The sequence below is a fragment of the Eutrigla gurnardus genome (assembly GCF_963514095.1).
Source record: "Eutrigla gurnardus genome assembly, contig: SCAFFOLD_59, whole genome shotgun sequence".
Classification (NCBI taxonomy): Eukaryota; Metazoa; Chordata; class Actinopteri; order Perciformes; family Triglidae; genus Eutrigla; species Eutrigla gurnardus.
The window spans coordinates 36949-51236 of NW_028155512.1; the positions used below are offsets into that span (position 1 = coordinate 36949).

Below are 14288 nucleotides of genomic sequence, written 5' to 3' on the forward strand. Positions count from 1 at the left end.
ATGAAACTTGACATGCATGTTCTTTGAAGCTATCGCAACATAGGTTTCGAGTTTCGTAATTTTGGGGGCAAAGGTTATAGAGTTATGCTAATTGCATTTTGGTAGCCCCACCCTCTAATGTTCATTGGCCGATATCTTCTGATAAAATGTATATTTTCGAAACATTTTCAGACCATCCCCCCAGCTAGGTCTAAAGAGTATGCGTACCACATTTCGTCAAAATATGATCAACGATGTCCGAGAAACTTCCTTTTTTTCATAAAATCCAAGATGGCGGAAAATTTCGGTAGGCGGACTTTGGTACTCCAAGAGGATTTTTTGTAGAGGACACTTGTTTGCACATGTGTGCAAAGATTCATGTCAATCGGAGTTACGGTGCGGCGGGGCTGGCGATTCTCCACTCTAGGTGGCGCTAGCGAGCAACCTTTTTGTGGCCGAATGCGAAGACGCCAAATTCTCAAATTTTTCGCCAGACCCTATAGACACTCCAATTTTCGTTAGTTTTTTTTCACGCTCAGGCCCCCAAAACGCAGGTCGAAGTCGTGTAAGAATAATAAACATTCGAATAACAATAGGGCTTCGCAGCCCGACGTTGTCCGCGCTCGGGCCCTAATAAGAAAACATAGAATCACTATAGGGTGTCTCGCAAGCTTCGCTGCTTGACCCCCAATGAAAAGTAACCAGTGTGGGATAAACTGCACACCGAGGGAGGTTAGTGTTGAGTCATGCTTAATAAAGATAGTTGTCACCAAACAGGCCACATAGGTAAAGTATAAAGTAACCCACCACTACACAAGAACCAAATCAAACTGGTTCTAAAAACACTCAACCTATATTATCTATATATTGATCTCAATATTCCCAGCAAGCTAAAGGGACTAAACCACACTACAAAAACACACATGCAAGATGGCTACTCTATTTAACACACAGAATCACGTCAAGCAAACAAAAGGGTGATCTCAGCTGCTCTCAGGTGAATCAGTGGAAATGGAAAGGGCCCAGGTGAGCGTTCTGCCCCCTTTTATGGACTCTGGGCGTCTGCCTGGGTCCTAGTGCCCGCTTCTTTTTACTTCCCTTCCACAAATACATGACACAAAAACTATACAGGCTTCCTGAAGGTACGTGTCCACAGGGGCGTTTTTAAACGCTTGCCAGTATTGCATGCTACTTCATGGCTGCACCTGATTGGACGAACGCTTTCACTGCTGTCCTGTCTGCTCCGGAGTTCACGCAGACCAACATGGCGGCTCGTTTGGGAACTTTCTCTTATTTTACGACAGTAGTTCACCGAAATGTGTTTCTGAAAACAGTTTATGCGAGAAATAAGCTATGCAGTTGCTGAATCTGTCTTTATTTTAGATACATTCAGTTTATAAGATTTTCGAGAGCTTTCGCGAGGCGGCGAGTCGAGCTGGGCACCTCTGATTAGCATAAAGTAGACTCAACCTCAACTTTATGCAAATGAGGAGCAGCCAACTTGCGCGCCGTCTCTCGACATTCGCCGCGACGCTACCCGAATGCATTGCACGGCTTTTCACATAGACAATAGGCGAATTTGACTTGATGTAGCCGCCTGCAGCGCGCTACCTAACGTGATGTATTGTGGGTTGAAAGCGATGCATGATGGCTAGAATTGTGTCCGACTTAGCAGCCGACTGCAGAGACGTCACAGGGTCGCGACCATATCACGTGACCCAAAACATCGCAGGAACAAGTTTTTAAGAGCCGCTTCTTGCAGCGCTTGGCAGCTCGGTCTACGACGGCTGCAACCGGCTTGTGCACACCTCCGCTACAGCGGAATGGTTCTCATTGGTTAAAAGTTCAATGACATGTGTTCAGGTCCGCACTCGGCGGCCACCTTGTGGTGAAATTATACTTTTTATTTTGGTCGCATTGATCTCATGGCTTGATCTTAAGTTCCTTGCATTATGTTGTGAGTAGGCCTATTATATGTGAGGTCTGGTTAATACAAACATAGAATGATAATACAAATATACTGAAAAAAAGAATGCCTTCCACATGTTGCCTTGCGTGTGTGTGTGTGTGTGTGTATATATATATATATATATATATATATATAAAACATATCCTCTTTGGTTTGCTGCTGTGTTCTATCGCTTGAGCACCATAGTCACGTTGACTTTGTTGTCCGACTTGACGGCGTTTGGCTGCCGTCTCTTTTAGAGCCCGCCCTCTCAGACACCTGCAGCTCTCGTCGGCGTGATAAGGCAAGTCAAGTCAAGCCAAGACCATCCCGAACAAGCCTATCAAGTCGAATTCGCCTATTGACATACCGCCTGTCAAACGAAGGGTGTCGAGCTTCCTGCATATTTTCAAAATAAAGCACACAGACGTGACGGTGACATGGCAAATAAGTAACAAAAGTCATTCAAATCTTGAAATCAAAGCTTATGTAAAATGTGTTGAGTGAAAATAGAAAGCAGTGAACTGTCTCTTTATATAATGGACATGTAGTATTTAATTTAATTATTAACCAAGCGTCCAAGTCCAGGGTAAATGTCACATGGTGTGTGGCCAATACATGAGAGGAGATCTCGAACTTACTTTGAAGGGCAGAGAGTCGTTTGTCAAACTAGAGACTAAAACCAAAGATGCTTTCGCTTTTCCCACTGACTACTAGAGACACCTCCTTTAGATTAAATGCAGAGTGGTTTTCGGGAGTTTGTCCTAACCTCTGCCCAAAGTGGTTGAGGAAAAGTAATAATCTGTGAGTTTTTTCTCCCGTCTGTAATCGGGAGGGGAAGGAAGGCAGTTTAAGAGGTAATCCAGCAAATCAGGCCACACACCTGCTCCTCTCAAATGGCTCGTCGGGTTTTCCTGCTGGTCTTCCTCATCTGCTCTGCCTTCTGCCATGGTGAGTTTATGCAGTTTATGGACCCGGAAGGCGCCGTGTTATGCCGCGAAAACATCTGGGGCCTGTACTACGAAGCAGGATTTGTGCTTAGCAAATATGCAAAAATAAGAAGCTCGGTGGATCGTGAGAGGTTTTTTTTTTTAATTATTTCTAGTCACTTTCTATTTTATATAGCTTTTGTATGGATTCTAATGTATGTTTAATGTATGTTCTATGTATGCTATTGCTACTGGATGCTTGAATTTCCTTCGGGATCAATAAAGTATCTATCTAACTGTTTCTGTCCCTGACGATGTTTTATATGAGATATACAGATTCTCATCAGAGGGAAAGACTTTTCTTTGTCAGCGTGCAGCCTACTTACCACTTTGAATTATGTTTTTATATTTATTTGATTTGCTCCCAAGTCCGTTTTACACCGCCGGGATTGCAGCTGAAAGGATGAGGCTGATATTGTCATAAACCACGTTATAAGAATACAAGCAACACATTCATCATTTAAAGTTATATGTTTGGCCTTTTATTACTGAAGGACATCGTAAGAGTTAGAGGGACGAGAAAAAGTGACGACATGAATTAAAAGACAGGCGTAAAGCGGATTCAGACCAGGTCTGCTGAAGAGCGTTACGAGAGAATAGGCTTGTTCGGGATGGTCTTGGCTTGATTTGACTTGATTTATCACGCCGACGAGAGCTGCAGGTGTCTGAGGGGGCGGGCTCTAAAAGAGACCGTAGCCAACGCCGTCAAGTCGGACAACAAAGTCAACGTGACTATAGTGCTCAAGCGATAGAGAACACAGCAGCAAACCAAAGAGGATATGTTTTATTTATATATATTATATATTATATATATATATATATATATATATATATTATATATATATTACACACACACACACACACACACACACACATACATATATACATAAATACATACATACACACACACACACGCAAGGCAACATGTGGAAGGCATTATTTTTTCCCAGTATATTTGTATTATCATTCTATGTTTGTATTAACCAGACCTCACATATAATAGGCCTACTCACAACATAATGCAAGGAACTTAAGATCAAGCCATGAGATCAATGCGACCAAAATAAAAAGTATCATTTCACCACAAGGTGGCCGCCGAGTGCGGACCTGAACACACGTCATTGAACTTTTAACCAATGAGAACCATTCCGCTGTAGCGGAGGTGTGGACAAGCCAGTTGCAGCCACCGTGGACCGCGCTGCCAAGCGCTGCAAGAAGCGCCTCTTAAAAACTTGTTCCCGCGATGTTTTGGGTCACGTGATATGGTCGCGACCCTGTGACGTCTTTGCAGTCGGCTGCTAAGTCGGACACAATTCTAGCCATCATGCATCGCTTTCAACCCACAATACATCACGTTAGGTAGCGCGCTGCAGGCGGCTACATCAAGTCAAATTCGCCTAATGTCTGTGTGTGTGAGCGTGACGTCAGCGAATGAGTCGACGAATGAGTGAACGAGCTATTGCGCGAGTGTCCGTCCAGGAGGAACTAAACGAGACCGGATGTGGTTTTGAGTATACGTACAGTATACTGTTAAATAAAGTACCAAACGCCAAGAATCCGTGACCGCGTCTTCCGACCTATAAACAGACCCACTGCCGGTTATAGTGAAGGGTGTTACCCCCGAAAGGACATCGGCCCTGGAGGGAACGTCTCCCCTGGGCTCCCCGACTACGGTCTGAGAGCCAAGGAACAGGAAAGGTGTAACACTTGGTTCATGGGGCGGTATCGCTACCACTACGCTATCAGCGACGTTTCTGCTCTCATCCAATCAGTCAGATATACTACTGCCCTTATGACGGGGCAGTCATATTACCCTACTACTGGGCGCGTTTGGGATCGCATGCATTTGCGCCGATGCATGCACGAGACTTGAGAGGATCCGCCGGAACTCGTCATAAACACGCCAAGTTCTCACTACGTCAAGTCGGACACAGGTGCACTTCACGGACCTTTTTTTTTTTTTTTTATTTAAACTTTATTAATAATTGTATACATAACAAAAACTATCGCGCCAGGGGAAACTTCACGGACTTTGCACAAAGAATATGGCCTGCCCAGTGGCGCTGGCTTTCTTCGTCGCTGATGAACTCGAGCCGAGGCATTTGAAGTCCCGTTGTTGACGGAGGCTGAGGAATTTTCTCACGTGGGAAATACCACGTGATAATCCTAACCAACTAGGGCAACGTTGAGGGGAGTGTCTTATGTCCGCACTTATTTCAGACCATCTGCAGAGAAAAGCATGCGAAGGGAGGTACCTGGAGATACCGCGAGTTTTTAAAGTCATGTGACATGTCGCAAAGGGAAGTTATCACCAGCATTTGTGACGTTTTTTTCCCAGAATGCCTTGTTTTGAGAGGCAAATGCATGCGCATGCTTGATTCCAAACAAGCCTACTAATACTATTAATACGACTTCCGCATTCACACAGTCGGCGAGTTTTTGCCAGCTGTCCTTCCTGCATTTGGCAGATGAAACGGTTGCCTTTTGCCTGTATTACATGTTTAACTTCTTCCTATTTCTGTAAGATTATGTTTTGCTCCTCGTACGTGAAATATGCCGCTCCGCTGCCGTAGACTGATCCATGTATGTGATTGGTCAAATGTTGCAAACGCCGCCTCTTTCATGTGCACGCGCTCATAGCTGGACAGGTAAACCCTGGGTCGAGTTAACGAGTTGATAACCAGCTTCGTGTGACCGCTTATCTCCGACTGCGTTTGTTAGGGTAACTTATGCTGGATCTCTGAAAGATACCCTGGGTATGTTGAACTCGCTTCGTAGTACAGGCCCCTGATCTGACAATGCTGCATGTTTCTAAACGTCTCTGCTCTCCGTTTGCAGCTGCTGGGCAATCTCCAATATATGCACTCAAGGGGGGGGAGGTCACCCTAAAGCCAGACACCGATGGAGACGCTGAAGCAATTCTGTGGATACACAATGGCAACAAAGTGGTAGAGTTTTATGGCAAGGAGGAAGATGTGTACGACACATATGGCAACAGGGTCACTCTCAACCGGGTCACTGCAGTACTCAGTATCACCGACCTCAGATTTGAGGACAGCGGGGAATATAGAGCGGTAGTAGACAATGAAAAAGGGTTGCATCGTTCATTTTATAAATTGGAGGTGATAGGTAAGTTATCTTTTACTAACTTTTTTTTTTTAACAAAGTGGTTATATGCAGTTACCCAGTAAACAAAGTCACCTGCATTACAGGAGCTGGAAGTAACAGAGTAGCAGTGTCAGAAACGTTTTCACCCGCACCCAGCAGTGCAATGATTCAGATATCACAACCAGTTATTTCTTAATATGTATAAAATAAGTGACTTAGGCATTTCTTCTCTTACATATAAATGCAAACATAACATAACCAAAGTTGTTTTACTCTCCTAAATATAACCAAGATGTGTAACTTGTCCATAACCAAGTTTTTTCTTATGTCTAAAGCAGAAAATTAAGTGATGTTGAGTATTTTAACACAGTAAACCATGTTCAATTCAAAGGTTCACTGCAAAAAATCTAAATCTTACCAAATACTTATGTCTAGTCAAAATGTCTCATTTCTAAAACAAATCTATTTGCACTTAAAATAAAAAGCAAACGCTTGAAAAATGACTTCACTTGAAATTTTGCTTAAAAATGTCTAAAATTGCCTAAATGTCTTTTTCTGGTGATGTTTCTTAAGTGTAAAGATTTGTTCTGACCAGAAAATTATTTATTGATAAATAATATTGAGCCACTTCATTATCTTGTAGCAAAACATGTGATTTCAAGTTTAAATACACAGTTCAGAATTCCTTTGATTGACTGAAATTACATTTAGTGTCTAGAAAATTGAAGAAATATAAACTCTTACCAGATGAAAATGAATCAAAGAGAAGAGCTAATGCTTCACTTGTGGACAGCCGTTCTGCCATTTTGTTTGTATCAAAACTGCCTAAGTCAAAGAGATGACTTACGCAGGTAGTGTTTTTGGATTCTAATACAGTAAGTGTTGTGATTGGCCAAGGACATAGGCAGGAAGGCAGGAAGATGCAGCAGTGGTAGGAGAGTAAAGTTATGGAATAAGTTAGATATCACAATTTGGCCAAAAAATGACTCAGGCAATTATGCTATGAGGCTAACGATAAGCACATTATGTCCTCTATACCTTATCCCACGTTCAAACACATTAGAGTCATTCACGTTGGTATGTATTAATTGATTTGTTCTTTCATGTATTCATTAAGAGAAGGTCGCCAGCCCCAACATATCCTGTGAGATGAGCAACGGCGGCAGCACTATCGTATCTGCACAGCTGCTGTGTTCTGCTGTCTACCGACCTCCAATGAAGTTTGAGTGGAGAACACATGGAAACCTGCAGCCTGGCCAACAGTTACAAATCTCTCTGGGGGCTGAACATGATGATGAAGAATACACTTGTAATGTGAGCAACCCTCTGAGCAGTGAAACGGCGACATTCACAGCAAAGGATTGCTACCCAGGTAAGATTTCACATTCAGAGAATAGCAGATTATTATTATTATTTTTTTTTTGTAGTAATAGAAATTGTGCAACATACTGCTTGAATGTTGTTTTGGAACTGAAAATGTAATTAAAGGTTGCTGTGAGTTTCACTTTTGTTCTTTCTGTGCAGACGGTTCATCTGGAGGCAAGATTGCCGACAATGTTGTACGTGTTTTAGTTGTAGGTGTTTTACTTGTAGGTGCCCTGATTTTCAGCATCGTGGTTCTGGCCGTAGTGTTCTTCAAACGCCGCCGTAAAGGTAAATATTAAAAAAGTTCACACCTAAACAGGAGAAATTTCAGCAACTAGTTGATATACAATAATACAGACATTGATATCTACAGTATGTATTCAGTTATGAGTAATTGGTTATTAATAAGCTCTGCATTGGGCAAGATTTTTTTGTTATTTCTTGATCAAAAGTTCAACCAGTATCTATAGAAAGGCATTTATGTGTGACTGTAATTCATAAACATGATGATGAGATGCCACGAAAAGGTTACATTAACACACGTTATTCATTATGACTTATACATAGTAGAAAAGAGCTAAACAATGATGTGTTGTCTTTCACTCTTTCCAGGGCATGTCAGCTCTGCCATGAAAGCTTGGTCTGAGCAAAGCAAAGGTACCTTTTGTTAATGAACAGATTTGCTTACAATTTGCTCACACCTGCAACAACTAACAACTAACTCTCATTTAGTTAATCATTTTATTTATAGGATGTCAAACTAGTGGAATGGAAAGCTGCATGATCTTCCATTTGAGAAGCTGCAAACAGTGAATGCTTGGGAATTTTGACTAAAAGTATTAATTGATTATTATAAGGAATGTATTTTTTTGTTGAACAATTGATTAATTAATCAATATAACACTACTGGTTACTAACAGCACTCATTGTTCTCTACTGGTTTGTTTGACTGTTTTCTAAAATGTCTGTGTGGTTTAAAGAATAGACAATAACACAGATGAGCGTTAAGAAAAGTGAGTTCCCTTCTCCTCTGGGTCCGAATAATCTTGCTAGTAACGATGTTTCAGGCGAAGTTTTAAAGAAGGAAACCGAATCTAAATGCTGTTTGAACTGTTTGGGTTTTTTTGTGAGGTAATAGGATCCCTGATTATTAATTAATTCTCGTAATCTGAACATGATGGGCAGAAAGTCAGTTTGGTGCGACAGCTGTCACACGGACAAAAAGCATTTTAATGAGGGGAACTTGGGATCATACCATTCTGAATCTCAATTCAATTCAATTATATCTATAGTGTCATAACACAAGAGAAGTAATCTCAGGACACTTTACACATTGAGCAGGACTAGCACACGCTCATGATTTTCACTATAATATGCGTTACCATTAGGTTTCTGTTTTGGCCCTACAAGGAAAATAAGTGGGCACTCCTGGATTAGACCTTGGAGCAGTTTTCCTGTTTTTTCTTTCTCTATTCTCACTTTTTGTCTTTTATAATTTTACAGAAACCACAAGGTGAGATGATGATGAAGTATTTCAACCAGCTGAAACATGAGCATTAGATTTCAGCATGTTGATTTGATCACTTGTAGCTTTAAAATTAAAGGGCGTCGCCGTTTCATTTGACCTCTGGTGACTCTTCATCGCCTGCGGGGCGCGTTGGAGATAAAAGCAAGGAAGCACTCTGAGAGCACACGCCTGCAAAGCTACATGTTACAGAATGTTTGCAGAAGCTCAAGAGAAACCTCAGATATTAGATATGATATTAATGCACTCTGTGATGCAGTCCATGTTAAAAAAGTTGATCAGCTTATCAACATCACATCTTGCTCTTTAAAAGTATAACATGTAGGAAGTTGATCTCATCATGTATTGATTAAGTACTGATTGTTATTGAGGTTGTACATTGTTCTACTGGTTTCTTTAGACTGCTTCTGCATGATTGATCATTTCTGTATTTCCCTTCTTCCGTGTGTCCGGTTTAGGATATATTCGTTGTGCGAGTGACGACAATGGCGATGCAGACCAACATAGAACACCTAGGAAAAGGTTGTTCTTCAGTGAGCCTGATCAGAAAGTGTCCATCACTCCTGAACATCCAGGTTAGGAAACTGAAATGAAAAATGACTCAAATGACAAAATAAATTACTGTATGTTGGAAAACACCTGTTGACAAATCAAGCTGAGATGTATGTTATAATCTGAAGGAGTAGCTATTTGATTCACTTGAGTGCTTACTTTAATGCAGCTGTGTGTTACTTGGGAAATGGCTTTTTTACCACCGCTCATTTTCTGCACCTCAATGTAGTAAGATGATGACTGATTGATTTTAAAACTGCCTCTGAACAATTAAAGCCTCTGCAAATTGTTAGCAGTCATCTTACTGTCTGTTTCAGAGCCAGAGAAGGAGGCAGAGGAGGATGAGGAAGCACACTCTGCTCCTGAAGAGGAGGATGAGGAAGCACACTCTGCTCCTGCCGGTGAGGATGAGGAACCACACTCTGCTCCTGCCGGTGAGGATGAGGAAGCACTCTCTGCTCCTGCTGGTGAGGATGAGGAAGCACTCTCTGCTCCTGCCGGTGAGGATGAGGAGGCACACTCTGCTCCTGCCGGTGAGGATGAGTAAGCACTCTCTGCTCCTGCTGGTGAGGATGAGGAAGCACTCTCTGCTCCTGCTGGTGAGGATGAGGAAGCACTCTCTGCTCCTGCAGGTGAGGATGAGGAAGCACTCTCTGCTCCTGCAGCTGAGGATGAGGAAGCACTCTCTGAACTGATTTTAGCTTACTGAGAAAACCGAATCCAAACTACAAGAGACATGTGAGAACCATGAAGAGACTGAAAGAGACAAAACACTGACTGAAGACAGTGGCGCCGCCAGCCGGAATCCTGTACGCACTGTGCGTACTTTTTTTGAAGGTGAAAAAAAATGTATGGTGCTGAACCGGAGCTGGATTGGAAGATTCAGCGGGCTAGATATTTAAATTATGCAAATCAGCGGGTGACACCAAACAACGTCTGCCCAAGCAAGTCAGAGCTTTTCTTTCTCTCACACAGTGACCTGGAGAGACGCAGCCGCATTTGAGAGGACAATCGGAGACCTCAGAGACTAAAGAGGGCCCCTTTAAAGTTAACTCTCTGATAAATATAAGATGTATTTATTTCATTTTTGGAATAAGTTACAGATAAAACAGTCATAATGGTGAGGTTAAAAGTTACATGAATAATAATTTGATATAAATCATTTATGTTTAAAATGGGGGATATTAAAATATAATTTCATGGGTTTGAATGCCTCAAAAAGAAGTTAAAAAGTAATTCTTATTACGTTTGTTACGAGTTTGTTTCACTTCCGGGTAGACGAAAAAAGGAGGGAAGAAGTAGAAGAAGAAGAAGCAACGTGAAATGGCGTCAATATTGGACTGTTTTGCTGCTGGACTGTGGGTTTCGTCAGTGTCGTGGTTTTGTCCGTTTCATCATCGGACCGTGAACTGTTGTCGGAAAACGCGTTGTGTGGTTGAGTTGGACTTTTCCCTGCTGCGTTTGTTTGGAGGACATGAAGCCAGTTCGGCTAAGTTAGCTAGCAGGAGCTAGGCTAACAACACGGTCATTGTCGAAAGGAGACGCCGCCTGCGCGGACGGGAGGAGCTTCGCCGGGTCGTCTAGGAGAGTTTCGCCGACGAAGGCTGCTTCGCTGCTGCCGAGGGAGACGGAGCTTCGTCGCTGCGAGCTGCTGAGGGCGGAGACGGTTGCGACCGCGATGAAGGTGCCATTCATCAGCTGCGGCCGGGTCCCTCTGATTTCACCGACACACGGAGGTACCGTTATCAATGGTTTCCATCATGAACTCCAACTGAAGCGCGCCAACGAAACTACATTAAGAGTGCACTCAAAATTATATACAAAATAACTATTACTACCCAGGTTTCTATTTTCTTTGTTTTCTTAATGGTGAATGTGTTTCTCCTGCATACTTTTTAAACACATTTTCTAAAATTGATATCCTGTGTTTGTATTATTCCATTGTGTTTTTTCCTTTGAAGTATTGCATTCTGCATGACATCAGAGTTTACAGGTCGGAGTGTATTCCTATAGCCTCTGAACGGTTATTGGTGAGAGTGAGAATCATATATTACCCTAGACAGTTATTGCTATTTGAGATGTTTCTTTTACCATAAAATATTGAATTAGGGTTAAGGCTTCACTTTAGAGCATAACCTTAATACACATGCCGGTGGTAAAAGGAATACATATATGACTTCTGTGCTGAAGGGTCTGCAATTTGGGTGGGATTCCATAAAAGAGGGCATGTTTTTCATGTGTGGAAGTTCGTTTGTATAAATAAGTTCTAGTTTGTTTCGCGGAGGGGTTGAGGTTTTTTTGTTTTGATTGTGTTTACGTACAATGTCATGTGACTGTTAAGTGTATGAATATCGGAACGTGCGCCGTGAGTTACACAGTTGTTTTTGAGTATGTTCGTGCAGTGGAGGAATTAAGCTGTTACGAAGACAGATCGAGTGTAGCTTAAGTGGTAGAAGTTGTTGTACTCCACCTTGGCAAACGACGTGGAAGTGTCGTTACGGAGGAAGAGCGAACACGCGTCGAGAGGCGCGTATTCTCAGCCCGGCTGCCTGCGGAGATACCCCGAGCGAGGTAGCGTTTAAGCTAGCTCACCCACGGAACCAGAGAGGACACCCATCGCCATACGCAGTGTGTCGCAGTCTGCAGGGGCAGACTGTGCATCCGTTGGACTGGGCAGCGTCTTCCCGATTCCACCGGCACCGCAGCAGTCAGCCACACTCTACAGCCGAGCACCTCACCGTCTGTCAACAACCAGGTGCACTCGCTCTCTCTCCAGGCGGACGAACAGTTTTCTCCGCCTCTCCTCTCCAGTAACCGCGGCAACGTTGGCCAGAACATTTCTGTATTAGAATAATAATACGGGCGCCCAACTAAATTTAGATTTGATAGGATTTAATTAGGACTCATAATTTTAAAGTGATAAGTATTTGAAGAACATTAACCCCTTTTTTCTCCCAAGTGCAAAATTGTGATAAAGGGCCCTAGTTTCGTAGACCAGGCGCAGTCAGCTTTCAGCGCACCTGCGCCGCGCCGACGGGGTGTGTCCGCCTGGACTTTGCAAGTTTCGTGCACCGCGCAGGCTCGCGCAGGCACACCTCCCGTCTCGCCCACCGGCGCAAGTGGGAAAGAGGGAGGAGAAGAAGGCGTGAGTGGGAGACGAGGAGGAGACGAGGCGTGGACTGGGATTAATACAGCCGATTCAGATCTTCACCAATCAAATGAGCTCCTCTCCTCTCCTTCAATGCGTTAGGGGAGCTTCACGACCTCAACACCAGGGAATACAAAGCTAAACCTGATGTTGTGGAAGCCCAAGGTGAGCCACCAGAAGGGATCCGCACCTACTACGTGGGCCCTGTGAGGGGTAGCAATCCCCGCGTGCTGTTGAAAATGGTGCCAGTGGTACTGCGGCACCGCGAAAGGACTCTGGAGACCTACGCGGTTATCGACGATGGCTCAGAGCGCACGCTGCTGATGCGCGAGGCTGCCATAGCGCTAGGACTCAGGGGTCAAGCAGAGAAGATGGATCTCCTCACCATCCAACCAGGGCGCACGACCATCAGTGGAGAGAGTGTGGCCCTTACCATCACACCGGCCGGACGGCCAAAGGAAGCCTACAAAGTGAGCCACGTGTTTACAGCCGCTGAGTTGTGCCTCTCCAGGTACGGCTACCCCATGGAGTTCCTGATGAAGAGGTACCCTCATCTCTGCAACATGGGGATCGACTCTGCAAAGGAGGTGAAGCCAACCCTCCTGCTCGGCTCTGATAACGTGCATCTTACTCTACCCAAACACATCATTCAGGGTCCACCCGGATGTCCTGTCGCACTGCAGACCCCGTTGGGCTGGACCCTCCAGGGCCCTATCCATCTGAGAAATGGGAACATCCGTCAGACCCACTGCCTCTACATAGGAGCCGGACATGAAGACGTGGCACTGCTGGAGAACGTCCAGAAATTATGGCAGATGGACGTCACTCCATACAAGAACGAGAAGATGCACACTCGCTCCAAGGAAGACAAGAGTGCTATGGATCTTCTCCAAGCGAAGACCAAGCGTGTCTGCGTGCGCGGTGTCCTTAGATACGCCACACCGCTCTTGAGAAGAGAGCCCATGCCGATCTTCAAGGTTCCTCCGGGTGTAGTGATGCCGTGCCTGCTTAGCACAGAAAGAAGACTCAGAAAAGACCCCGAGACAGCTACCGCCTATGCTGAGGAGATGCACAAACTCATTGAGTCGGGACTGGTCAGGAAGCTGGAGCCTGCGGAGGCGGAAAGGAGTGCTGAGTCATGGTACCTTCCCCACCACAACGTCAAGCACAATGGAAAGAATAGGGTGGTTTTTAATTGCAGCTTCCAAGTGCACCAGCAAAACCTGAACCTCCACCTCCTGCCCGGCCCTACTCTGACCCCTCCTCTCCTCGGTGTCATGGTGCGCTTCCGAAGGCAGAAGACCGCGATCAGTGGTGATATAAAGCGCATGTTTCATCAGGTCTGTCTGCTCGACGAAGACAAACCACTCATGAGGTTCCTGTGGAGAACAAACCCGGACGACTCAGAACTGTCCATCTATCAATGGGAGGTGCTGCCCTTCGGGACGACTTGCAGCCCATGTTGCGCTACCTATGCCCTGCAGCATCACGTCGACGGCGGCACCGCCCCCCCAGGAGTCTCCGATGTTGTCCACCACAGCTTCTATGTGGACAACTGCCTCCACAGCATGGAGACTGCAGAAGAGGCACGCAAGCTGGTGCATGATTTGCGCACCTTCCTGGCCACTGCTGGCTTTGATGTCCGCCAGTGGGCCAGTAATGACCCTGAGGTCA

The 14288-nt window shown here is 44.4% G+C and overlaps 1 protein-coding gene across 2 annotated transcripts in view; it reads left to right on the forward strand.

Annotated features, from left to right (window-relative positions):
- Positions 1-2174: 2174 nt before the first annotated feature.
- The window catches only part of LOC311010231 (uncharacterized protein), a 33362-nt gene continuing 21248 nt past the window's right edge, over positions 2175-14288 (forward strand). Inside the window, exons 1-5 of one of the 2 annotated variants that reach the window (XM_084040773.1) lie at positions 2175-2878; positions 5755-6045; positions 7142-7396; positions 7549-7677; positions 8002-8046. In XM_084040773.1, the coding sequence (XP_083896899.1) occupies positions 2824-2878; positions 5755-6045; positions 7142-7396; positions 7549-7677; positions 8002-8046 (775 nt within the window). In that variant the 5' untranslated portion in view covers positions 2175-2823. The remainder of the gene's footprint in view (positions 2879-5754; positions 6046-7141; positions 7397-7548; positions 7678-8001; positions 8047-14288) is intronic. The other variant, XM_084040774.1, reaches the window with a different exon arrangement.